At 50.8% G+C, this 27,802-nt stretch overlaps 1 protein-coding gene across 1 annotated transcript; it reads left to right on the top strand.

Moving 5' to 3' along the window:
* The first annotated feature begins 14,816 nt into the window (after positions 1-14,816).
* gne (glucosamine (UDP-N-acetyl)-2-epimerase/N-acetylmannosamine kinase) lies at positions 14,817-26,462 on the top strand. Its single transcript, XM_062478832.1, is given in 17 exon segments — positions 14,817-14,962; positions 18,503-18,729; positions 19,151-19,397; positions 20,348-20,471; positions 20,474-20,554; positions 20,657-20,809; positions 20,935-20,951; positions 20,953-21,105; positions 21,107-21,149; positions 21,487-21,574; positions 22,290-22,500; positions 22,700-22,829; positions 23,203-23,424; positions 23,926-24,108; positions 24,311-24,427; positions 25,559-25,710; positions 26,050-26,462. Coding segments are annotated over 17 exon segments (2,265 nt in total). The 5' UTR covers positions 14,817-14,929; the 3' UTR covers positions 26,134-26,462.
* Positions 26,463-27,802: the final 1,340 nt, after the last annotated feature.

The raw sequence follows: 27,802 nt of genomic DNA, 5'->3' as shown, positions 1-27,802 counted from the left end.
TGTAGCTCCACCCGTTTGCGTTGAATTAAACACATAGTGTCAAACTGTCTAAAATGAGAAGACGGAGACTGAAACCTATCAAAGCATATCCTTCCTCCTGTCATGCATCAAGCGACCGAGAAGCATATCCGTTTTTCATAACTGTATTATGATTCCTGGATTGCGGAGGGTAAAATTACGGAGTAGCTCAGGCCTGAGGAGCGAAACGGTGTTAGTTCATGATCGGCTTGTTATCAACGCCTGAAGCCCAATAATCCGCGCCCCGTTCCTACGGAAACTTTCCCTTCTCCATATTCAAACAGAGCCATAATTCGTTAGGTTATAGCCTATTCAATATGCAGGATGAGTAGTCTAGATCTATTTATTCTCCCAAGCAGGGGTTAACTCGATTTTTGACTGCAATCCTGTTTTAACTCGGGTTGCTTGTCGTTTCCCCAACACGATATAGGCAATCACCCCATATGAACCCTCCGCATGCACACCTAGGAGCACGGCTACATCACACTTCCGTCTCGAGCGGGGACGATTTCAGAACCATTTTGGGGTGGACAGCTCCCGACTCTCCGTCCCGTTTCACGTCAACAACATCTATTGTCTTTCATGGTCTTCCTCATAAGATTTTACCTTTTAGAGTGACTTCAGTTATCTCAAAAGACCGTCGTTTATCCTCGTAGATGTCGAATAGTAAAGGGTGGTGGTTATTTTTTTTAAAGGTTCACTTCGAGCGTCCTCAGTTCTTAATTTCCTTTCCCAGAGCGCGAGGAGTGGAGAGAGGAGCGTAGCGAACGCGTCTTCCTGCTGCACGACGACCGTGCACGCGTCACAGGCGGGAACTGCAGTTGCTTGGTTGTGCTGATGATGAGGGCAATCACATCACACGGAGTTCCACCTTCTCCTCAAACGTCCCGCGTCCTGTTAGGTCTCTCTCTGTCCTCCTCACTTTCTCATCACACTGATGACAGAAATTGACAGCGAACTAACGACCGATGCTCGATCGCCCGCCCTTAATATTGTGGCCTAGAACCCCCTCTGCCTCATTCTCGAAAAGGGAAATCTAAGCTTTCTCCCTGGGGTCGGCTATTTCTTAGACGAAATCAAGTCTATTTAAGCATTATTTGATATAGGCTAGGCAAACCCTCCCTTGACAGCCCGATCTAGATGTTTTTGCAAAACGGGGTGTTTTGCGAACTCCAAGCTTTATAGGTCGCAGTCCTGCACCGCCTATACTTAGGTATCTGTGTGTAGACTGTAACTCAGCGGGATGTCTATGAAGCCTGGTAAAGGTTGCCTCCAATTAACCAGAGAAAGGGTTATAATCCTGCCCTATTCCGAGATATGGTTTACCGTTGACAATAGTTGCTATTTTTTGGTGTGTGTGTGGGTGGGTGGGTGGTGGGGTGGGGGGGTAGGATTGCAGATATCAAGCTAGCTACTGATTGAGCTCGGAAGGATTAAAGAAAAAGAGGAAAAAAACGTCACGAATCTGCTGCTGTGGCTCATTGCAGTCAGTCGCTGCTGTGAAGTGATTTTTTTGGCACTTCAGCCCAGCAGACCTCACAGAAACTGTTTAAAATTTCATAGGATTTTTTTTATACCTCGAACCTATTCTTAACTCCAACTGACGTTTTTCTCAGAGTAGTTTTCTTTCTCCTGAGGTTTGGCTTGTTTTGGTCACTAGGTTTGATGTTGACTAGGCTACGGAATTCAATTGGGTCACTTGAATTAGTAAATGAAGAACTTTCGAAATCGGGTCGGACTAAGTCAAAGTAGATCAACAACCTCCCAGTTAGGCACAAACTGCAGTTTTGGTGAGTCCATTTCATTGGAGCTTTGATGTACAGGAAGGGCCGCCAAGGAAAGTAACCAGGGTAACTATAGGAGAGTGATTTAAGATGGGAGAGGGAGGGGTAACCAAGGCAACAGGGAGGGTAATCCCCAAGATGAGGTGTAAATGCAGGTTCTCCTAAAACATTCCATGTCTGCACATGCTCAGTAGCCACCTATGGATTAACTATTAACCTGCAGTCCTCTATGCTGCACCCCCTCCTGTCTCTCTCTCTTTCTCTCTCGCTCTCTCTCTTTCTCTCTCCCCCTCTCTCTCTCTTTCTCTCTCTTCTCATCCCTTCAAGCCCTCTCTCCCTCTTTTTTCTCCATCTCACTTTCCACCCCATAAATTTAACTCTCACTTTCCCTCCAGTCTAGCTTCTCTTCCCCTTTTCTTTCTACTGAACACACACACTCTCACTCTCTCTCTTTGTCTATCACACACACACCCTCTCTTTTTGTCATGCACACGTACACACACTGCATATTCCTTGTTAAACCAACTGTGCAAGGTTGACTGCATCTCGGCTCTGCATGCTGCATGCTCTCCTTCAGCCTCTGTGAACACATACTGTAGACTTCCATACACAGCCATGGGCTGGAGAGAGAGGGGGAGAGAGGGGAGACAGGGAGGGAGAGAAGGGGGAGAGAGGGGGAGAGAGGGGAGACAGGGAGGGAGAGAAGGGGGAGAGAGGGGGAGAGAGGGGAGACAGGGAGGGAGAGAGGGGAGACAGGGAGGGAGAGAGAGGGGAGAGAGAGAGAGAAAGAGAGAGAGAGGGGGAGAGAGAGAGAGAGAGAGAGAGAGAGAGAGGGGGGGGGGAACACACAGAGGGGCAGAGAGTGCCAGCGTACATATTGCATGAATGCATATTAAGTGCAAGTACATGTTTGCGTGTGTGGGGAACAGACAGAAAGAGTGGCTAAATGATGTGGTGGCGTGTGAAAACTTGTGTGTGTATATGTGCGTATGTGTGTGTATGTGTGCGTATGTGTGTGTATGTGTGCGTATGTGTGTGTATGTGTGTGTATGTGTGCGTATGTGTGCGTATGTGTGCGTATGTGTGTGTGTGCCTGTGTGTGTGCGTGTGTATGTGTGTATGTGTATGTGTGTGTACGTGTGCATGTGTGCGTGTGTGTGTGTATGTGTGTATATGTGTGTGCGTATGTGTGTGCGCGTGTGTATGTGTGTATGTGTGTGTGTACGTGTGCATGTGTGTGTGTGTGTGTTTTGAGGGGAGAGCTGCTCCAGCCCAGTACCCATCAATTAAACAAGGCATAGAGCTAAGTCTGGTAGACACAGTGACACACACATCCATCACACACACACACACACATCCATCATACTCTTTATAGAGCCCCCCAGCAGACTGCTGGGAAGACACACACACACACCCCCACACACACAGACAGACACACACACAGACTTGCACATGCAAGAGTGCAAATGTACAAACTGACATGCAAGTGTGCATATTCACAGACACACACATCACATAACTCCTGGGAAGCAGTCTGTGATGTGAACTGTTTGGAGTGTGTGAGCTCAGATCAAGACCAAAGCAAGGGAGAACCAGCTGCTCCACACCTGGATATACACACACATACACAAATTGGCCTGAACCTGTGTTGAGTGGCCCTACTGGGTGAGGGACCCACTTATAAAGAGGAGTCCCTTCTCTCCCATACAGCCCAACACGCTGCATTGCCAAGGGGATTCTGAGATGTGGAGTAGAAACCTTATCAGTGTGCATCAGATGTGGAACAGGCCTGTTCCATGATACGATCTAAAGCCTCTGAATATTCTTGGAAAACGATTTTGTTCTAAAGTCATTTAGAACCATTTTCATGCCATTTGAGTTCTTATTCCAAACTACATTAATTCAAATTAATGAGTTTTGTCTAGTTGTTATTTAGTACAAGTTTAGACTAGTTCTAATTTCCCAAAATACATTTTTGCCATATACAATTCAGGAAAGATGTGTAATTTAGAACCGCTTGATCTAAAACTGTTCTTCCTCTTTCCGAAGCGCATAAAGAGTAAATGATTATGTAAGGGAGAGAGAGAAAACGTGTCTATGTGTGTGTGTGTGTGTGCATTACTACCGAAATAAACTGTGACGCCGTTGTGTGGGTGGGATAAGGCCCAAGGCTTGCTCTGAGTTAAATCTTTTGAAAATTCAATGTTTAATCTCGTTAGAGCTACTGATTATCGGGGAGATTCAGTGGTTTGTGTGAAATGTCAGTTAACCTAAAATGCCTTAATGAATTTATGAATAATGCCCCTGTATATAACCTACCTGCAGTGCTTCGATGATGTGTGACTTGTGTATCCAGCATTATGTCTCTCTCTCTCTTTCTCTCTCTCTCTCTCTCTCTCTCTCTCTCTCTCTCTCTCTCTCTCTCTCTCTCTCTCTCTCTCCCTCTCCCTCTCCCTCTCCCTCTCTCTGTATCTCTCTCTCTTTATCTTTCTCTCTCCCTTGTCTTTCACTCCTCTCTCGTTCCCTTGTTCTCCCTCTCTCTCCCCTCGGGTGTGGAGGTCAGTTTGTCTCTCAGATTAGCCCCTTGTCCATCAGCAGCACTCAGAGGTCTCCAGGGTAGAGGAAGGGGATGGGTAGGTGTGTCCGACCATCCTCCCTCAGCCCAGGCCCCACACCGCCTCTCCCCGGTCCTCAGATGCTGCAATGCGTAAAGCCTTCACGTCTCTCCACAGACTGAAGGCAGACAGGAAGCTAAGCGGACAGGCTGCAAGCACAAGGCTGCAAGCACAAGGCTGCAAGCACAAGGCTGCAAGCACAAAACTGCAAGCACAAGGCTGCAAGCACATGGCTGCAAGCACAAGGCTGCAAGCACAAGGCTGCAAGCACAAGGCACAAGGCTGCAAGCACAAGGCTGCAAAATGGAAAAATGCCGGGTCATCCAGGTGAACTACAGACAGGCGAGGCAGTAAGGCGTCCGGGAGCTTTTGTGATGTTGAGAGCTTGACTGAATCACAGTCCCCCTTTCCTCCACCCTCAACACCTGCCCTCCTCCCCCCTACTCTCTACTGTGCGGGACAATGGACGACTCCCAGAACCAGATTTGGAGCTTGTCCAAAGTGCAGTGCAGTAGTGTCAGCTAGCAGAGAGATGCTGCGTAGCTAGCGTTGTGACGTCATGAAATAAAACTTCTGTCCCCTTTCCTCAGGAAGAGGACTCCTCCCAGAGAGAGGAAGAGTACGAGGCCAGAGTACTGCCCACAGTGCAGGGAGAGCTGCTGGAGTCCATCCCAGACTCGTGTTGTGATACCAACAGATAACCACCCTGCCCCAGATCCCCAGTGGGACACAGGAAGCACCCAGAGGAAGGTTTGGAACGGGTCCAGGCTGTGGTTCAAGTTCACTGTGTCTAGCCCCAGTTGAGATGGAGAGAGAGAAACAGATAGTTTGGTGCTGTAACTCTTCTGCTGCAGAAGCATTCCTAGATGACTGTGTCCGACCTCGACTGACGGATGTCCTAATGACCCAGTTCTGGGCCCTGTTCCAACAACAACACTAGCATACTAGCACAGCAGCGTCAGAGCTGGGTCACATAGAGAGCGTTTGAAAACCTACAGCGATGTACCCGATGGTACTACGGAGACATAACTGTCTCACTGTAAATGCTGTACACTTAAACATATGTTTACAAATGCAAATACTATACACTTAATACTGTTTGTCCTATGTGACATAAGGTCCAACTTTATGGTGGAACTCTAGTTTTTAAATCGATGCCCTTTAGAGTTAGTTAAGGTCGGTTGGGTTGGGGTGTTTGGTATCAGGGTGGAGGCAAACCAATGGCACCCCGATCGTGGGTTTATCTCAAACTTGACAAGGCTTATAGGTTGGGCTGTACCTAATTAGAGGATATTAAGCTGAGGGCGATGTTCTCTCAATTAGCACACACACACATAACTGTTTCTTCGAAGTTATATAATTAATGTTCTCCTCTGAGCCAAAAAGTGAGCCGGTAATGAACAGCTGTGTCTGTGTAGCTGTAGCGAAGGGGACCAGAACCCAGATCACCCACGGAAAAGACCACGTACGAGCACAGCGAGCTAAAGGCACAATGCCACCGTTTCAGTGGTGTTTTTTAAAGTTTTTTCGTACTTCCCTCTTGTACTTCAAACCGCCTGCAACTCCTTGCTAGGCTACCGGACTATGCGACCGTTAAATATAATTTTGTTAATATAAAGTGTGTTTGTGTGTGTGTGTGTCTGTGTGTGGGGGGGGCGGGGTGACTGAGTCCAGCGAGAGGCAGGGCAGGTCGGCTCCAGGTCCCTCTTCCTCTCCACGCTCGGGTCGACTTCCCCTCGTTTCTCTTCAAGCGGGGGAAACACTGCATGGACATTGGCTGGACAGGTGAATTAAGCTGGCTGGCTGGTTCCGAACTTCCGTTCTGTGGGTCTCCTGTTTGGCTTCCGTTGCGTCTGACGGACAGCTGATGGGAGTGGGGTTCGCCACAATCCCATTGGGTTGGTCTGTGTCTGAATAATGACTGTTTCTTAGCTTGTGAAACCACTCTCGACGCGTCGCTCTCCCTCATATCTCTCTTCTCTCCTGCCCCCCCCCACTCCCCCCCATCTCTATCTCTTCTCTCCTGCCCCCCCCACTCCCCCACCCCATCTATATCTCTTCTCTCCTGCCCCCCCCCACTCCCCCACCCCATCTCTATCTCTTCTCTCCTGCCCCCCCCCACTCCCCCACCCCATCTCTATCTCTTCTCCCCTGCCCCCCCCGCCACTCCCCCACCCCATCTCTATCTCTTCTCCCCTGCCCCCTGCCCCCCCCACTCCCCCACCCCATCTATATCTCTTCTCTCCTCCACCCTCTCTTAGTTTTTCTAGTCTCCTCTCTGCCAATTTACACTTCCTGCTTTTCTCTTTGTCCTCCCTGTGCTCTCTCTCTCGCTCCCTCTTATCGCCTCTCCTTCTCCCTCCCTCCTCTCACAAGCCCCTGTCCCTGATCTCCTCACCCCTCCCCTGACTCTCTGCCCTAATCCCCCCCCCCCTCTTCCTCCTCTTCTAAAACCTGACAGAAGTGTTCAGAAAGTACAGCCTCCCGTTTCAGCCTTGCTCAGCTTCTTACAGCCCCCCTCCGTATAGATCCCTTTCTCTCTCTCAGCCCAACCCACAGCAGTCTACTGGACATACTCCTCCAGTTTCACAGCTACATCTTTCAACACACAGACAAACAACAACAACCCCCCCCCCCCCTGCCCCCCCCCCCCTCCCCTCCGAATCCTGGCTCCCAGCCTGTAATATTCATCACTGCTGATGGGAGACCGGTAAAGCAGTCCCTAGCCAAATGGTCCAACTCTAGGACTCTTACCTAGCATGGTGAACGGCAGGACGACCATCTTTGTTTGCAGTGAGCGTGGCGCAGGCTGACAGCCTGGCCTGACTCAGCAGATAGGAGGAAGAGAGGAGAGGAAGAGAGGAGAGGAAGAGAGGAGAGGAGAGGAAGAGAGGAGAGGAGAGGAAGAGAGGAGAGGAGAGGAAGAGAGGAGAGGAAGAGAGGAGAGGAAGAGAGGAGAGGAGAGGAAGAGAGGAGAAGAAGAGAGGAGAGGAGAGGAAGAGAGGAGAGGAAGAGAGGAGAGGAGAAGAAGAGGAGAGGAAGAGAGGAGAGGAGAAGAAGAGAGGAGAGGAGAGGAAGAGAGGAGAGGAAGAGAGGAGAGGAGAAGAATAGAGGAGAGGAAGAGAGGAGAGGAAGAGAGGAGAGGAGGAGGAAGAGAGGAGAGGAAAAGAGGAGATGAAGTGAGGAAGAGAGGAGAGGAAGAGAGGATGTGGGCTAGTGCTGGAGGGAGGGATTGTACAGTATTGATTAAGGGGGCTTGATCAATACTCTATGGTTGGTAGTTAGTAGTTTTATGAGAGGCAGTCACGGTGGCTTACTTTGTTTTATGAATCTACCATTCTACCCCACACACACACACACACACAAGCACACACACACAGAGCACACACACACAGAGCACACACACACACGCACACGACAGCACACACACACACGCGCACACACATCACAACGCACACAGAGCACACACACACACGCACACAGAGCACCACACACACAGAGCACACACACACACACACAGTCCAAATACCCCAGGCACACACAGGAAATACCACCCACAAATGCATACACACAATCTGACACACACACACACATCTGCTCCCCCCAACACACACACATAATACCACACCCTTTGCTGACATAGCAGTCTTTCCAATCCTTGGCGAGCACCAAGCTATCAGGGAGCAAGACGAACGGATGACTGTGAGTGTGTCTGTGTGTCTAGTATTGTAAGTGCAAGTATGTGTATGTGTGTCAATGTCAATGCAAGTGTTTATTTGTGTGTAGAATTGTAAATGTGTGTGTGTAATTATGTGTGTGTATATGTGCGTGTTTGAAAAGAGGGACTGGGTGGAAGGGATCAGCTCAGTCGTGATAGCAGAGAGAAAGCGCTCACTCAACGAAGGCTTTGTCCTCTGTTCGTACAGTAGACTGTTTACTGTCTCTGTGGCGGAGTACTGCACAGCTGTGTTTGTCAAGGGCACTCTCTCAGATCGTCACTCAGGTCACACAGACACAGAGTCTCCATGACGCAATCTTTCCATGTAAAAAAATAAATAAATAAAAATAATAATTGCCCGATGATGGGTTGGTTTGGTGAGGGTGCGGCGGAGCTGAAGCTGATATTGAGAAGCATTCAGGATGTGACGGTACTGCGGGCTCTTGTTTGGAACGCTATATTTGATACGACTAAAGGAACTCAATCTGACATGTTGATCTCTGTTCTGCTCTCTCATATCCGCCCCCTCCTTCTCAACCCCCCCACCCCCACCCCCTCACCCCTACCTCACCCCTACCTCACCCCCTCTAAAAGACCCACGTGTGGCCTGAGAGGGGGGGGGGGTGTATTGATTTATGTTTTCCATCTTGTCTTGCACACACACACACACACACACAAACACACAGAAACAGATACAGAGATACACACATAAACAGACACAGAGAAACACACACACACTCAAACTGCTGATGCTGTGTTTTCCATTGCTGCAAGGGACTATGAATACATTTAGAGAATTCATTCAGGGGGGTCATGCATATTTTATAGCTTATAAAAGGTATGCCTGGACAAAACAATTACCAGATATTCGGGTTAGTCCCTTCTGATATTTCAATATATTCTTCATTAAGACATAAAAAAGAGCCCTTCTATGACAATAATACAGACAAAACATTATTAATACTCTTACATTTAAATGTTTTGCTCAATCTTTCAAACGGTAGAGCTTGTACCCGTCGCCTGTGACTTTGCAGATATGATGCGTGCCCTTGAGAGACCTTCACTGGCGTTGCAGTGCTGATGAAATGAAACGGTTGCCCCGTTTTACTGTATGCGCTCTGCCACCCCCCGCTGGCCACATGCGGTAACTGCAGATGACGAAAAGCGCAATATCCGATTGGTCCAGTTTTGCGTGGTGCAGAATGGAATCGTGTCCTTTTCTGCACGAGTGGTTTATATTAGTTACAGTACACAGACATAACGATAACAAAAGTCACTAGTTCTCTTAATATAGAGGTAGATATTTTTTTCAGTTTGACAAATAACACATTACCAAGAAGAGATTCATTACTCAGTTTTAAACACATATTCTAAATTCAATGTTTTCGATGTATTGTATTGTAATGTTTCCTGTTTTCATATGAGGAGAATAATTTGGCCTTCTCAAAAGCACTGTGTTGCCTACCACACCCCCAAACCTGCACCGTCTTGGTGAGAATGAGTGTGTTCTCAACCAATGAAACAACACAGAATTTAAAATGAAGAGAGACAGCATTTAGAGAGAGAGAGAGAGAGAGAGAGAGAGAGAGAGAGAGAGAGAGAGAGAGAGAGAGAGAGAGAGAGAGTGTGTGTGTGTAAATAATAAAGTGAAAGAAATAAAGGAGTGTGTGTAAAGGGTAGGTAATCTAGAGGGGAAACACATTTTTACAGGGAGGAGGGGTTGGGACATGAGCAGTGAAGCTTGATATGGGATTTGGGAACCCCCTGTCTCCCCCTGTCTCACCCTGTCTCCCTCCTCCCCCTTCCACCCCACATATACACCCTCACACACACACCCCATATGGCCTGTGTATATTCCTGGATTGTTCAGAGGACTCCCTCCATATCAGAGATGTCTTTCTATCTCAAGGTTTGACTGTGTTTACAGTTATCTTAATCCACTACAGTGAATTGGAATACTTTTCCCCCTCCCAACACATTTGCATTTCTAAGTGGGGTCAGGTGTGTGTGTGTGTGTGTGTGTGTGTGTGAAAAGCCCAGAGATGCTGGACAACTGTTGGTGTTGCCTGTCCTCCTAAGGTCACCCCCCCCCCCCTTCCTCTGGACGGTCCCCAAAGGATGATCACTCTACTCCTTCCATGATGTCCCACAGTTGAGTGCTGGGGTGGTCGGAGGGGGGTTGGGGGGGTGCTAGAGAAGAGGGGTGAGGGAGGAGCGACTGCATTCTGGTCTCCATGCACGTCCGAATGCGTCACCCACCTCCCCCTTCCCCCCTACCTCCCCACCCTCTCTCCCTCCCCACCCTCTCTCCCTCCCCACCTTCTCTCCCTCCCCTCCTTTATTCCTCTTCCTCCTTTCTTCTCCTCTCTGCGGTTCTCCAGGCTCTTATGTAATTCAGCCCCGGATGCAGAGAACAGCCCTGCAATGCAGCACAGTTATAAAATAGCAGAGCCGCGGCGACGGCAACAGCCCCGGCAACCGCCCCGCAGTCACTCTGCTGCTGCTGACTCCAGCCCAGGGACGGACGGGAGAGGGGGAGGAGTATGGGAGAGAGAGGGAGAGAGAGGGAGAGAGGGAGGGAGCGAGGGAGAAGGGGAGGGAGAGGGAAAGGGAGAGAGAGGGAGAGAGGGAGGGAGCGAGGGAGAAGGGGAGGGAGAGGGAAAGGGAGAGAGAGGGAGAGGGAGAGGGAGAGGGGGAGGGGGAGGGGGAGGGAGAGGGAGGGAGCGAGGGAAAGGGAGGAGTATGGGAGAGAGATGGAGCGAGGGAGAGGGAGAGGGAGAGGGAGAGGGAGAGGGAGAGGGAGAGGGAAAAGGAGGGAGCGAGGGAGAGGGAGAGGGGGAGGAGTATGGGAGAGAGATGGAGCGAGGGAGAAGGGGAGGGAGAGGGAGAGGGAGAGGGAGGGAGAGAGGGAGCGAGGGAGAAGGGGAGGGAGAGGGAAAGGGAGAGAGAGGGAGAGGGAGAGGGAGAGGGAGAGGGGGAGGGGGAGGGGGAGGGGGAGGGAGAGGGAGGGAGCGAGGGAAAGGGAGGAGTATGGGAGAGATGGAGCGAGGGAGAGGGAGAGGGAGAGGGAGAGGGAGAGGGAAAAGGAGGGAGCGAGGGAGAGGGAGAGGGGGAGGAGTATGGGAGAGAGATGGAGCGAGGGAGAAGGGGAGGGAGAGGGAGAGGGAGAGGGAGAGGAGAGGGAGAGAGAGAGAGAGAGAGAGAGAGAGAGAGGGAGAGGGGGAGGGAGGGAGCGAGGGAGAGGGAGGGAGGAGTATGAGAGAGAGGGTGGGAGCGACGGAGAGAGGGCGGGGGAGGGAGAGAGGGTGGGGGGAGGGAGTATGAGAGCGAGAGAAAGTATTGGGGAGAAAGATGGAGAGAGAGATAGAGAGAAGTGGAGGGAGGGAGGGTGAGCAGGGGATGAGAGAGGGGGGTGAGTGGGAGAGAAAGGACAGGAGAGGGGAATGAAAGAGAGAGATGAGGGAGGAGTAAAAGAATGAGAGAGAGGGGTTAGAAGAGAGTGAGCAAGGTAGGACTGAGAGATGGTATGAATCAAAGAGAGAGTGAGGGGGTAGGGATGAGAGAGAAGAGAAAAAGGGGGGGGTAGAAGAAGAAAAGGGGATAAAAGAAGGGGATAGGAAGAGATGAAAGGGGGATGATAGAAGAGATTGGGATGGAGCGCTATGCAGTAGATGCCTCTGGTGATGCGTCATTTTCAAGAGGAAAGTGGAGAAAAAAATCAAGAGCGTTAAGACAGTCCATAATCGAATTTATCGAGTAATTAAACTTAACATATCGTTTTCGAATTAATCACTTACTTCCTGAAATACTATCAATTTTTCCGTTTTAAATGTGTTTAATGATGTAGCGTAAGAGATGACGATGACGTCTGCAAATTATGTGGATTTGGAAATTAATTGTTTTGCGTATAGACTCCCCGTGGCCTACATAAAAACCACGTGATCCATTTATCATCACGGTGGTCCACCCGGTTTGAGTTAATAATTTTCAATTTATTTTCCTATGTCCAGGATATGTGATCAATGAAAATGCTTTATTGTGGCAGCCTATTCCTTTACGTTCCAGTGCGGCTAAAGTTGGTGCTACAACAGTAATGTTCACACATGGGTCAAACGTGGTGGGATGATTGGCTGGCTGCGGCTGAGCTTGCAAGCCACATCCGTTATCCACGTAGCTCTACAGTGTGGCCGGGGGCTACTCAGAAACGTTACACGAAAGCAAGTTTCACCCTAGGACCATATCGAAACACAATGCATTAGATGAAGAGGATCCTCTTTGAATAGTCCAAGGTAGAAGGCTTACGTTTATTGTCGTTCAGAAGGCATGACGAGCTACCCAGTATTGTCTAGCAGCAAGTGCTAGCTAACTTTTTTAGCAAAGCTAGCTAACCATAAATCTAACCACATTACAGTAGAGCTAGCTCGAGTAGTATTCTGTTAAACAACTTTTCAGTAGAAGTTAGGTAATATCTTACTGCGGATGATTTTGCTAGCTATCCATTTCCCTGTTGTTAAAGATGTAGAGCTATCGGCGAGGTTATCAAATGTCATTAAATCCCCGACCTTTGTTTACTTAAAGTCTCGGTTGCGTCAAACATTTAATTTTGTCAACGCGTCAAGCGAGAGCACCTGATAAACTTGTCTAGCCAAGCTAGTAGCAAACTTTCTCCGGGTTTCTGGCTAGCCAGCCGAGGCTTTCTGAGCAACGTAGAGCTAATGAGTACAATTGCATTTATTTGCTTTATTTTAGTAAGGTTAACGACTGGTTAGCTAATGTGTAGGCTAGTGCTAGCTTCTTTTTATTTCTTTATTATTTCTTTATTATGTGGAGTGCTATTAGCTAGCTGGCCCACATCTTCGTCACTGACGTCAGTCATAACTAGTTAAACCCGCAACCAATTTTAGTTATCTGTAAACATTTTCTTTTGCTGTCTGTGTCGCTGTCATTACATATTTGGTTTATCGTTTTACATAAACGAGTGGAACAAGTCGATTGCTTGTCACGCCGTTGGATGCTTGCTGTCGTTACTCAATGTGTGTGTTGTGCATACTGCGTGCTGTGCATAATCAATACGTCGGCAAAAGAATCAGTCTGTGGGGTTTGATTGTACATTATGAGCTACCTGGACAGTGTACGGTTATATCGGAGTTGTGGGTGTATTCGTGAAAGAGGGGCAGACCTTTTTTCTCTCTTAAGTACAAAACTACAGCAGTTGACTTTCTCAGTAGATGGCGCAATTTCACCACGTTGTATCTGGTGCTTTGCCGTAGCTGTGGGATATTTAGTCTAAGTGAGTGTCCAGACTAGATTTCACACATCGATGTAATGCAAAAACAATTATAGTATTGACCCATCACTGTCAACAAGTTCCAAGGAAGCTAGTAGTGTTGATAAAGCCCATGTTTGGATCCAACCTCGAAAAAATACTAATGTCTAGTTAACACATTTGACTGTATAAACACACGTCTGGTAATGCTACATGGATTAACGCCAAGTGTAGTTTAAACAGGATGTTCAAATCAAACATGAAAGCAACCAACTGTCTCAAGCCCTCATATAAAAGACTCTTTGCACAAGAGTAGCCAGCCCCGTAAAGCACAATGTAAACAGGATTGGGCATTAACTTTTTAGTGTCACTAAGTGCAGTGGTTGGCAGTTTAACAATCATGCTCTTGTTACACACTATCCCCTCCTCTTCTTTTCAGTTCTTCAACTTGTTGTTCTGGAAACCACAGGCTGGCAGTCTTTTAGCTCTGACTCGCAGGCAACCTGAACTGGCTAATAATTGGCAGTTGGTGGGGTTTTGAGGAGGGTCAAACTGAGAGCCTTTGCACATTATTGCTAGTTCCAGACTGAGGTATGCAGTAAATCAGGGAGTGGGCAGATTAGAAGAACAGGTGCTACCTGACTCGCCAGATGATTTGTTACACTGAACCATCTGGGAAGTCACCCTTGGAAACTGGAAAAGGGCAGGCACTTTCGAAAAATACCTGGCAGGTGATTGGATGAACCAAGTGTCTATGGGCTAACTTCAACCAGCAGTAGTTGCTAGTAGTTGCTTGTAGGACGCTGTTGCTTGTAGTAAACTTGGCATCCTGTGGTCACATTTACATTTTAGCAGACTCTCTTATCCAGAGCAACTTACATTAATTACAGGGACATTCCCCCGAGGCAAGTAGGGTGAAGTGCCTTGCCCAAGGACACACATCATTTTGCACGGCCGGGAATCGAACCGGAAACCTTCTGATTAATAGCCCGATTCCCTAACTGCTCAGCCATCTGACTCCCGGTCACGATGATAACAACTTTGAATTATATATCTCCTTTCTCACACCTGAGGATGCTTTGCAGAGGAATATAGAAGAGGAAAATACACAGCTCAACCTCTCTGTGTTCTCCGTGTCTCTAGTCTGAAATGATTCTCTTATTTCAGTCCGTTGTAGCCTCTGTCCGCTGTCTGACTGGGCGCTCTGAGCCAGGACTGATTTACTGTTAGGCTCGGCTGCCTTCCGTGAGCAGGGTTTGTGTCCTCCACAGAGATTGGATCTAGAACATAGGATGTGGGATGCTGTCTAGCGGAAGCGACACACAGTTTCCCCTCCTCAGCCAATGAGAAGCCCCATGCAAATGAGGTGGGTGGAGCTCTCCCCCCCCTTCTCTGGGTTGGCCGCTTTGTCAAAAAGGCCCCTGTATTCTGATCAGACGACCTACTTGATGCTTTATAGGGACAGAGAGAGGGAGAGAGAGAGAGGGGGATTTGACAAGAGTGCCTTCGGAGGAGTGTGGGATGAAAGATGCAGCCAGGGCCTATAGGCAGAAGCCCTCATGTGAGTCAGATGGACGTTTCTCCTTTGTTGTTCTTCTTCTGTCTTTTCCCCTTCCTCCTCCTCTCCCCATTCCTCTCCTTCTCCTCCTTCTCTCACATGCTTCTTCCCTCCCCCCACAGCACTGAGCCTGCTTCTTCTACTGCTGTGAGCGGTCTTGTGACGCTTCATTGGAATCCTAGCCTCTGTGTGTGTGTGTGTGTTTCAGAGAGAGTAGAGTGAAAGGGGGTTTAAATTGACGTACGCCCTGTGTAGATTAATAGCGCGCGTGTGCTGTGGGTGTGTCCCGGGGATTTACAATTATAACGTTTCTGTGTTTCTCAGAAGGGTTTCATCATCTGGTAAACCATGTGATGGAAATGCTTGTCTGCAAAGGATTATTTTAGCAAGCAGCCAGACTAGCATAGGAAACATAAGGCATGTGCATGAAGACGTCTGTCTGTGTGTGTGTGTGTGTGCTGTAAAGGGATGAGTGTGTGCAAGAAATAGAGATATGGAGTGTGTGTGTGTGGGGGAGAGGTGGAGAGAATGTTTAGGAGGAGACAGGATGGCTGGGGGTGGGGTGGGAGGATGAATGCATGGCCTTGTGCCAATCTGCAAAGCAAACCCAAATACTTGAGAATGTCCTGTTGCTTTATTTCTCAGACTCTAATCTGAACAATGTATGACAAAACAAGGGTCTTCCCACCATTTGTGTTGAGTGTGGGAGTCAGGTGGCTGAGCGGTTAGGGAAGCGGGCTAGTAATCTGAAGGTTGCCAGTTTGTTTCCCGGCCGTGTCAAATGACGTTGTGTCCTTGTGCAAGGCACTTCACCCTACTTGCCTCGGGGGGAATGTCCCTGTACTTACTGTAAGTCGCTCTGGATAAGAGCGTCTGCTAAATGACTAAATGTGTTGCTTGCCTAATTGTCTCCCTACTCCACCGTGGAATCTGGAGGTTGGGGGGGGGCTGTGTTAGGATCTCTGTCTCTGTGTGAGTTTGGCCAGTTAGGGAACTTTTGGAAGCTCTTTTCCCGCTGCAATGTGCTGAAACCCTGCTTACATTTAGTCATTTAGCAGACGCTCTTATCCAGAGCGACTTACAGTAAGTACAGGGACATTCCCCCCGAGGCAAGTAGGGTGAAGTGCCTTGCCCACAACGTCATTTTGCACGTCCGGGAATTGTACCGGCAACCTTATGATTACTAGCCCGATTCCCTAACCGCTCAGCCACCTGACTCCCTTTTCTTACAGCTGAAATAAGTGGCCCTCACAGCAGGCTGCACACCTGCACCCAGGGGGTCAGGACGAGTGAAAGAAAGAACCACAGGTAATCTGTTAGCCAAAATAAACGAGCACCTGTATTAGACACGGTGAACTACAGCCCAGTCAGCAGGGATCTCCCCCATGGGATGAGGCATGTGATCGTGTTGGCCACGTCTCCTATTGGACCAGTGGACCTGTCCTGTGCCCATGTGTTTGTCTGTCAGGATCTGGTGTTGTCTTAACCAGGACGGTTTGGACGGGCTCTCTTTCCAGGTCAATATTTGGTTACACCTCAGGCTGCTCTGGTACACGTAGGCCTGGGGCAGAGGCTAGGGGTGGAGGCTGGGTATGGAGGGTGGGGGAGCTGGAGGGTGTGGGAGCTGGAGGCTGGGGGTGGAGGTTGGGGGTGAGTGCTGGAGAGTGGGGGAACTGGAGGCTGGGGGTGGAGGCTGGGGCTGAGTGCTGGAGAGTGGGGGAGCTGGAGGCTGGGGGTGAGTGCTGGAGAGTGGGGGAGCTGGAGGCTCGGGGTGGAGGCTGGGGGTGAGTGCTGGAGGCTGGGGGTGGAGGCTGGGGGTGAGTGCTGGAGAGTGGGGGGGCTGGAGGCTAGGGGTGGAGGCTGAGGGAGCTGGGATTCTGATCATGGAGGCAGGCTTGAGTCTTTATAACCATGTTGTCTCCTGAGACCGATCTTTGTCTTGCATCAGTTTGTTCCACAAGGCCAGGAATGTTCCAGATGTTGTGTGGCAAACCAGGAATCATTGGGTCTTCCAGGGCTGTGTGTACTGTTGACAGGGTAACAGTTGATTTCTGTCTGCCTGTGAAACGGAACCCAGCTAGTTACACCTTCTGTTTTCATTTCCTGTTCTCTATACAGTGTTCTGGCTCGTTGCTTTGCTACATTTGGAAAATATAACTAAAGCAGACCATTATAATAAAACCATGGTTAGGGTGGCTGTGTTTTAGTATAGGAGGGGTACTAAGAGAAATACACTGTTATGACTCAGAGTTTATGGTTCCCTCCCTCCCTCCCTCCCTCCCTCCCTCCCTCCCTCCACTAGAAGCATGCAGCCTCATGGCCCTCCCTAATTGGCTGTTACCTCAGCAGCCAATGGCGTTAAAGAGAATCATCTCAGACTTTGCCCTCTCCTGAGCGAGGAGGAAACAGCGCTCACTTGGACTGTAGAGGAGACAATTGACAGTTAGTTTTAAATTCTATTTACAGGCCTGTTTGTATTCTACCCTGGTGGTGTGTGATTGTCTTGTGTTGTCATGACAGAGCATCAACAAAACAGGCAAGCTCAGGTGAGTATGATTTATCAGGAGGGGAGGGAGGGAGGAGGAGAGGAGTAGAGGGAGGGAGGGAGGGAGGGAGAGGGGAGGAGTAGAGGGAGGGAGGGAGGGGAGGAAGGAGGGGGGAGCAGGGGAGGGAGGGAGATAGTATACTGAGAGGAGGGATTATGGAGAGAGAGAACAGGGAAAGAGGAGAGAAGGGGATGAGGCTGGTGGAGGGAGAGGGGAGGAGGGGGCGGGGTGATGGAGAGAGGGAATGGGGAGGAGGGGGGCGGGGTGAAGGAGAGAGGGAATGGGGAGGAGGGGGCGGGGTGAAGGAGAGAGGGAATGGGGAGGAGGGGGCGGGGTGAAGGAGAGAGGGAGAGGGGAGGAGGGGGCGGGGTGATGGAGAGAGGGAATGGGGAGGAGGGGGCGGGGTGAAGGAGAGAGGGAATGGGGAGGAGGGGGCGGGGTGAAGGAGAGAGGGAGAGGGGAGGAGGGGGCGGGGTGATGGAGAGAGGGAATGGGGAGGAGGGGGCGGGGTGAAGGAGAGAGGGAATGGGGAGGAGGGGGCGGGGTGAAGGAGAGAGGGAGAGGGGAGGAGGGGGCGGGGTGATGGAGAGAGGGAATGGGGAGGAGGGGGCGGGGTGAAGGAGAGAGGGAATGGGGAGGAGGGGGGGGTGATGGAGAGAGGGAGAGGGGAGGAGGGGGGGGGGCGAGTAGGAAGAGACTTGTGGAATGGCAGGCGAGTTATGGCCTTGGGGTGTCTTGTCTGATGTGGAGGAGACTGAGCGATGTGGAGTCTGGGTGTGGCTGGGGGAGCATTGAGGCATTTGGTTTCTTTAGTCGCACTCAAGTTTCACAACTCTGACTGGCCTAAACCAAAGAATAGTCACTGAACTCTCCCTCTTCTCCTTCTCTTCCTTATCTCCCTCCCCCTCCCTTCTCCTTCTCTCCCTCCCTCCCCCTCCCTTCTCCTTCTCTCCCTCCCTCCCCCTCCCTTCTCCTTCCCTCCCCCCGTCTCCTCCAGGAGCTGTACTACCTGAGGATGCAGAGGAGAAGAGAGAGGAGCGAGCGGGGGTCGGAGGAGGGGTGTCAGGCCCGCGAGGGGAAGCGTCGCCTGCGTGTGTGCGTGGCCACCTGCAACCGGGCCGACTACTCTAAGCTGGCGCCCATCATGTTCGGGATCAAGGCCCAGCCCGACGAGTTCGACCTGGAGGTGGTGGTCCTGGGCTCACACCTCATCGACGACTACGGGTAAGCCGGCTTGTGTTAGCCCGGCGAGCTCAAGGCTGTAGTTGAGGTTGTGGAGGTCAAAGCTGTGTGTGTGTGTGTGGGGGTGTGTGTGTGTGTGTGTGTGTGTGTGGGGGGGGGGGTTCCTCCTGGAGATACCAAAGCTGTCATTAGCTGAGCCAGGGACTCAGCCCACACATAGCAGGGCTGGTGAGTAATTATAAACATCCCACAAAGGACAGTCTTGCCTGCTCTCTCACAGGATGTTGTGTCTGGAAACCTTGTATTCATTCTGCAGACACGTTCATCCAAAGCAATACCCCAACAGTGCTTATAGACAGCACAGCAACAGACCCATCACATCAGAAGTGCAACATTAAACGTGTGTCGCGAGTGATCACCTGACTCCGGAACTCTCCTCCTCCTCCACCCCCCGGTTGTCCAGCAACACGTTCCGCATGATCGAGCAGGACGACTTCGACATCGGCTCCAAGCTGCACACTATCGTGCGCGGCGAGGACGAGGCGGCCATGGTGGAGTCGGTGGGGCTGGCGCTGGTCAAGCTGCCCGACGTGCTGCACAGGCTCCGTCCGGACGTGCTGGTCGTCCACGGCGACCGCTTCGACGCCCTGGCGCTGGCGACGGCCGCCGCGCTGATGAACATACGCATCCTGCACCTGGAGGGAGGAGAGGTGAGGGGGAGGGAGGAGGGGTGAGGGAGGGAGGAGGGGTGAGGGGCAGGGAGGAGGGGTGGAGGGGGAGGAGGGGTGAGGGGGAGGGAGGAGAGGTGAGGGGGAGGAGGGGGGAGGGAGGAAGGAGAGGTGAGGGAGGGAGGAGGGGTGAGGGGGAGGAGGGGGGAGGGAGGAGAGGTGAGGGGGAGGAGGGGGGAGGGAGGAAGGAGAGGTGAGGGAGGGAGGAGGGGTGAGGGGGAGGAGGGGGGAGGGAGGAGAGGTGAGGGGGAGGAGGGGGGAGGGAGGAAGGAGAGGTGAGGGAGGGAGGAGGGGTGAGGGGGAGGAGGGGGGAGGGAGGACGGGTGAGGGGGAGGAGGGGTGGAGGAAGAGAGGGGGAGGAGGGGAGGGAGGAGGCGTGAGGGAGGGAGTAGGGGTGAGGGGCAGGGAGGAGGGGTGGAGGGGGAGGAGGGGTGAGGGGGAGGGAGGAGAGGTGAGGGGGAGGAGGGGTGAGGGGAGGGAGGAGAGGTGAGGGAGGAGGGGTGAGGGGGAGGAGGGGTGAGGGGAGGGAGGAGAGGTGAGGGAGGGAGGGAGGAGGGGTGAGGGGAGGGAGGAGGGGTGAGGGGGAGGGAGGAGGGGTGGAGGAGAGAGGGGGAGGAGGGGTGAGGGGAGGGAGGAGGGGTGAGGGGGAGGGAGGAGGGGTGGAGGAAGAGAGGGGGAGGAGGGGTGGAGGAAGAGAGGGGGAGGAGGGGTGGAGGGTGTTGGAAGAGGGGGAGAAGTGCAAACTTAAGAGAAAGGGAGTAGGCGAGGGAGTAGACTGCAAAAGGTGGAGAAAGGAGAGAGAGGAGAGAGGATAGGTGGAGGAGGAGAGGAGAGAATGGAGATGAAAGAGGAGAGAGATGAGAGAGCTTCTAGAGGTGTTGTTGTTGTTGCCTTGATGGATCATCACCCCCTCCCCTCCTCCCCCCGTCCAGGTGAGCGGGACCATCGACGACTCGATCCGACACGCCATCTCCAAGCTGGCCCACTACCACGCCTGCTGCACGCGCAGCGCAGAGCAGCACCTCATCGCCATGTGCGAGGACCACGCTCGCATCCTATTGCCGGCTGCCCGTCCTATGACAAGCTACTGGCCGCCCACCAGCGGGACGACTACATGGACATCATCAAGGCCTGGCTGGGTGAGCGAGAGCGAGCGAGAGCGAGCGATAGAGTGGTGTGTTCAATTCTATTCATTTCATGTCTGTTTCTGACATTGGTGGCGTTGCTGATGTCATCACTAGGGGACGGAGTGAAGGATCAGGACTACATAGTGGCTCTGCAGCACCCGGTCACCACTGACATCAAGAACTCCATCAAGATCTACGAGCTCACGCTGGACGCTCTCATCTCCTTCAACAAACGCACCCTGATCCTGTTCCCCAACATAGACGCTGGTCAGCCTGCCTGTCTGCCTGTAAATCTGCCTGTCGCCTGCCTGTCTGCCTGTAATCTGCCTGTCTGCCTGCCTGCCTGCCTGGAACCTTCCACCAATCACTTCCTGTTTCCTTTCCGTCAACAGGCAGTAAGGAGATGGTCCCGCGTGATGAGGAAGAAAGGGATCGAGCAGCACCCAAACTTCAGGGCGGTGAAACACGTGCCGTTCGAGCAGTTCATCCAGCTGGTGTCTCACGCAGGCTGCATGATCGGGAACAGCAGCTGTGGGGTCAGAGAGGCTGGGGCCTTCGGGACGCCCCGTCATCAACCTGGGAACCAGACAGACCGGCAGGGAGACAGGTGAGAGACAGACAGGTAGAGAGAGAGAGACAGGTAAGAGACAGACAGAGAGAATAGTGACAGACATACAGATACAGACAGACAAGTGAGAGAAAAAAAGGTAGAGAGAGAGACAGGTGAGAGACAGACAGGTAATTGTCAGATAGAGAGAGTTAGAGGGACAGGTGAGACAGAATCCTGATAGACAGGTTCAGACAAACAGGTGAGAGACAGACAGACAGGTTCAGACAGACAGGTGAGAGACAGATGCAGACAGACGAGTAGGCTAATGATCAAACCAGCGTACGCACCGACAGTTCTGTCTATCTGCTAAAACGGTGGTGTTCTCCCCTGTTAGGTGAGAACGTTCTCCACGTGAGAGACGCAGACACGCAGAACAAGATCTTCCACGCCCTGGAGCTGCAGTTTGGCAAGCGCTACCCCTGGTGAGAAACCAGACATTTACATTTCATTCATTGAGCAAATGTATAAATAGTACTAATAGACAAAACATCAGAAGAACCATAATCTTAGTGAGCCCTTTGAGTGTGCCGTAGTCATAGTAACGGAATGGTCTGTGTGTACCAGGCTCAGCGCAATGTAACTACATCTCAGCTACCAGGCAACAAGAAAAGTATCTCACCGCAACAGTGCGTAGTTCTAACAGCGTTTCAATTCAGATTCAAGGTGCGGTCTGTATTTACTAGCCGTGGCTTCCTGAGTTCAGCAGAGTGGTAATGAACAGACTGTTAAGTCTTCTTGAGTTCCAGTCGTCATGTCACAGAGATGCCCCATCTCCCACTCTGTTTAGTCTCTAACTGAGAGAGACTCTTCCTCTTCCCTCCTCTGCCTCCTCTCACTCCCCCTCTTTCCTCCTCTCCTTCTTTCTCCCATCCTCTCCCTCTCTCTCCCCCCTCTCTCTCCCTCCTCATCCCCCCTCCCTCATCCCCCCTCCCTTCTCCCCCCTCCCTCCTCCCCCCCCCTTCTCCCTCTCTGTCCCCCCTCTCTGTCCCCCCTCCCTCATCCCCCCTCCCTCCTCCCCCCTCCCTCCTCCCCCCCTTCTTCCTCCTCTCCCTCTCTTCTCTCCTCCCCTCCCCTCCCTCTCTTCTCTCCCTCTCTTCTCTCCCCCTCCTCCTCTCCCTCCCTCCCTCCCTCCCTCAGCTCTAAGATCTATGGCGATGGGAACGCGGTGCCTCGAATCCTGAAGTTCCTCCAGACCATCGACCTGGACGAGCCCCTCCAGAAGACCTTCTGCTTCCCCCCGGTGAAGGAGTGCTTCTCCCAGGACATAGACCACATCCTGGAGACCCAGAGTGCCCTGGCTGTGGACCTGGGGGGCACCAACCTAAGGGTGGCCATCATCTGCATGAGGGTGAGACACACACACACACACACACACAGTTTTCTCTCTTACTGAGACACACTCACCTTTCTCTCTTTCTGACACACCTTTCTCTTTGTGTATGTGTGTGTGTTTGTATGTTTGTCTGTGTGTGTGTGTGTGTGTGTGTGTGTGCGTGTGTGTGTGTGTGTGTGTGTCTGTGTCTGTGTATGTATGTGTGTGTGTCCAGGGTAAGGTGCTAAAGAAGTACACCCAGCCCAACCCAAAGACGTTTGAGACCAGGATCGAGCTGATCTTGAAGATGTGTGCTGATGCGCTGAGCGACGCTGTCAAACTCAACTGCAGGATCCTGGGAGTGGGTGAGCACACCACAGCTCTCTCTCTCTCTCTCTCTCTCTCTCTCTCTCTCTCTCTCTCTCTCTCTCTCTCTCTCTGTCTCTGTCTCTGTCTCTCTGTCTCTCTGTCATTCTAATAGAGACAGTATATGATAGGAAATATAATTAAATATACATATATATCATGTATACAATATTTAAAAAAAACTTAATATGATAATACTAATATGATAATGATAATAATAATAAAACAAAAAATACAAATATATAATCCCCCCCTTCCCAGAAGTGTCCACAGATGGCATGTATGTATATCATAAATATGATATATTATACACAACAAAAAAACAAAAACATAACGATATAACAATAATATACCCTCATCCCACCATCCCAGGAGTGTCCACAGGGGGGCGTGTGAACCCCCAGGAGGGGGTGATCCTCCACTCCACCAAGCTCATCCAGCAGTGGTCGTCTGTGGACCTGCGCACGCCCCTCTCCGACGCCCTGCGCCTTCCTGTCTGGGTGGACAACGACGGCAACTGCGCCGCGCTCGCCGAGAGGAAGTTCGGCCACGGGAAGGGCGTGGAGAACTTTGTCACGGTCATCACCGGCACCGGTAAGCACACGGGGGGTTTACATTTAGTCATTTAGCAGACGCTCTTATCCAGAGCGACTTACAGTAAGTACAGGGACATTCCCCCCGAGGTCAGTAGGGTGAAGTGCCTTGCCCAAGGACACAACGTCATTTTTGCACGGCCGGGAATCGAACTGGCAACCTTCAGATTACTAGCCCGATTCCCTAACCGCTCAGTTACCTGTTCTGTTCAGCTCTGGTCTGTTGTGCTTGGAGCCCCGGTAGCTCACTGATAAGTGTGTGTACCGTGGAGGCTGAGGCCTGGGTTTGAATCCGGCCTTGGCCCTTTGCTGCATGTCTCCCCCCCCTCTCTCTACCTGCCTCCCTTGTCATAACACTGCCCAATAAAACATCAAAGATATATTAGAATTATTGGGCTCTACTTTGTTTCACTGTGCTCTGTTAGTATAGGAGGGTCATCTGTTAGTGTTAACCCCAACCTGGTCCCTGTGTGTGTGTGTGTGTGTGCGTGTGTGTGTGCAGGTATAGGAGGAGGCATCGTGCAGCATAACGAGCTGGTGCACGGCAGCAGCTTCTGCGCGGCGGAGCTGGGCCACATCATGGTGTCTCTGGACGGGCCGGAGTGCAGCTGTGGCAGCCGGGGCTGCATCGAGGCCTACGCCTCCGGCATGGCTCTGCAGCGAGAGGCCAAGAGGCTGCACGACGGTACACTGGGCCTGGGGAGGGCGGAGTTAGTGTGTGGGTGTGTGTGGGTGGGTGTGTTGGAGGTGGGTTTGATGTGTGTGTGTGTGTACGTTTATATGGTTATCTATTGTTTTGTCTGTTTGTGTATCTGTGTGGGGTAGGTTTGGGGTGTGTGTGTACGTTTTATATGGTAGTGTAATGTTTGTCCTGTGATGGTTCCCAGAGGATCTCCTGAAGGTGGAGGGGATGGATCTGAAGATCGAGGAGCCCGTCACGGCCGTCCACCTCATCAACGCTGCCAGGATAGGGAACTCTAAAGCGGACCAGGTCCTCAGAACAGGTGAGACTTCCTCAGGCTCGCCTCCCTTCCTCCTCTCATCCCTCCCATCCACACTCCTCCCCTGAGCTCCCCACCTGACTCCCTCCCATCCATCCATCCCTCCTCCTTCTATCTCACTTTCTCCCATCCATCCATCCCTCCTCCTTCTATCTCACTTTCTCCCATCCATCCATCCCTCCTCCTTCTATCTCACTTTCTCCCATCCATCCATTCCTCCTCCTTCTATCTCACTTTCTCCCATCCATCCATTCCTCCTCCTTCTATCTCACTTTCTCCCATCCATCCATTCCTCCTCCTTCTATCTCACTTTCTCCCATCCATCCATCCCTCCTCCTTCTATCTCACTTTCTCCCATCCATCCATCCCTCCTCCTTCTATCTCACTTTCTCCCATCCATCCATTCCTCCTCCTTCTATCTCACTTTCTCCCATCCATCCATCCCTCCTCCTTCTATCTCACTTTCTCCCATCCATCCATTCCTCCTCCTTCTATCTCACTTTCTCCCATCCATCCATTCCTCCTCCTTCTATCTCACTTTCTCCCATCCATCCATTCCTCCTCCTTCTATCTCACTTTCTCCCATCCATCCATCCCTCCTCCTTCTATCTCACTTTCTCCCATCCATCCATTCCTCCTCCTTCTATCTCACTTTCTCCCATCCATCCATCCCTCCTCCTTCTATCTCACTTTCTCCCATCCATCCATCCCTCCTCCTTCTATCTCACTTTCTCCCATCCATCCATCCCTCCTCCTTCTATCTCACTTTCTCCCATCCATCCATCCCTCCTCCTTCTATCTCACTTTCTCCCATCCATCCATTCCTCCTCCTTCTATCTCACTTTCTCCCATCCATCCATTCCTCCTCCTTCTATCTCACTTTCTCCCATCCATCCATTCCACCCCCTCTCCTCCTCCCATCTCCCCATCCCAAATGTGACATCAGAATTACTAGTCAGCATAACTTAATGTCATGTGACAACAGTGTTCACATCTCTTAAATTGATACACGCATGTGTAAACATCGTATGAATAAATAGGTATAACCTTCTTATGTTCTCCCCCCTTGCCCTCTCCCCCACCCTCCCTCTCCTCTCCCCCGCCGTCCCCTTCCCCTCCTCTCCCTTTCCCCAGCCGGCCTGGCCCTGGGTGTGGGCATTGTGAACATCCTGCACATGGTGAACCCATCGCTGGTGATCCTGTCTGGGGTGCTGGCCAGCCACTACCAGGCCCCGGTCCAGCAGATCATCTCCCAGAAGGCCCTCCCCTCCACACGCACCATCCAGGTGGGTAGCACCACCCTGGGGTTCTCATAGCCCTCATAGTGGAGGATCCTGCGCTGCTTTTCATTGGACGTCTATACAGGGTCTTAGGTGACGTAGCTTGATGCTGGTGGTGGGAGTAATTAGGGAGGATGTCAAGTTGCTGTTATGGCTGAACAACTCCATGTATTCAGCTACTATTATACATCCATCATAGCACTCATTCGTGGACTAAAGAATTAATAGATTTTTTTATATTCAGCTATATGTATGTTTATTTATATAGTTCACTTATACATCATTGACTTATGTTTTTGGGTGTTTGTAAAATGTACTTTATATTATTCATCTTTTATTTTCTAGGTCCTGACCTCCGACCTGGCTGAGCCTGCTCTGCTGGGGGCTGCTAGCATGGTGCTGGACTACACCACACGACGTACCTATTAGGACTACAACTCCCTACACCACACGACGTACCTACTAGGACTACAACTCCCTACACCACACAACGTACCTACTAGGACTACAACTCCCTACACCACACGACGTACCTATTAGGACTACAACTCCCTACACCACACGACGTACCTATTAGGACTACAACTCCCTACACCACACGACGTACCTACTAGGACTACAACTCCCTACACCACACGACGTACCTACTAGGACTACAACTCCCTACACCACACGACGTACCTACTAGGACTACAACTCCCTACACCACACGACGTACCTACTAGGACTACAACTCCCTACACCACACGACGTACCTATTAGGACTACAACTCCCTACACCACACGACGTACCTATTAGGACTACAACTCCCTACACCACACGACGTACCTACTAGGACTACAACTCCCTACACCACACGACGTACCTACTAGGACTACAACTCCCTACACCACACGACGTACCTACTAGGACTACAACTCCCTACACCACACGACGTACCTACTAGGACTACAACTCCCTACACCACACGACGTACCTACTAGGACTACAACTCCCTACACCACACGACGTACCTATTAGGACTACAACTCCCTACACCACACGACGTACCTATTAGGACTACAACTCCCTACACCACACAACATACCTACTAGGACTACAACTCCCTACACCACACAACATACCTACTAGGACTACAACTCCCTACACCACACAACGTACCTACTAGGACTACAACTCCCTACACCACACGACATACCTACTAGGACTACAACTCCCTACACCACACAACGTACCTATTAGGACTACAACTCCCAACGCCTCAAGGCACCCTAATGCAGACCAACCATTTAAGATAGCTCAAATGTGCCTTTTACAGGTCTCCAAGTTCAAGACAAAGTTATCATTAATATAGTATTATCATTATTGTTTTATTTTTGTGGAAATTAAATTTTTTGGGATGATTTTTAGCCGAGCAACAAATCACGTCTCTGATTGGCCAAAGTGAGAGGTAGTGGCCACTCAAGATTAGGCTGTGACTGCGAGACCAAACTCACGTTTCTAGAAGCTGTCTTGAAATTTCTGTTGCTTGAATATAAGTCTATTAGAACCTCAGCGTGATGATGTTGTTTTGATATCGCGGGGTGCGTAACCATGACGACGTACATGATCTGTATTAATCAACCATTAGTGAAACCTTAACTTCACTATTTAATTGACGGGGACCATAAGGATTTTTTGTTGTTGTATTTTTGTTGCATTTCAGAATGTTGAACTTAGGAGTTGAAAAAAAATCCGCTATGACTAAATTCAACATTCCTTCCACTGTCTTTGGAGACTACCTCTCTAAGTGACATTTCAAACACTGCTGAGAGGCAGTGTTTTCTCTCCTTCACTTCTTGCCAGCCATCTGCTTCCCGCAACTTTCATGTCTTTGTTTTGACCACTTCAGGAACAGTGATTAACCTGAAGAGAGGATATTGGTAACAAATGTTACTGTAGATATCGTTGTACAGAAAATATGAGACGATTGGAGAGAGAGTCAAGCTTACACAAGTGGACCGGCTGTGATACAGAAAAGGTGTTCAATAAACGTTTCTGCTACGTACAAAGTTGTTGTTGATTACCCAGCTTTCCATTTCACCACACGCTAAACAG

Source organism: Osmerus eperlanus, chromosome 14 (assembly GCF_963692335.1).
Source record: "Osmerus eperlanus chromosome 14, fOsmEpe2.1, whole genome shotgun sequence".
NCBI lineage: Eukaryota > Metazoa > Chordata > Actinopteri > Osmeriformes > Osmeridae > Osmerus > Osmerus eperlanus.
This window is presented reverse-complemented; position numbering and strand designations above follow the sequence as displayed.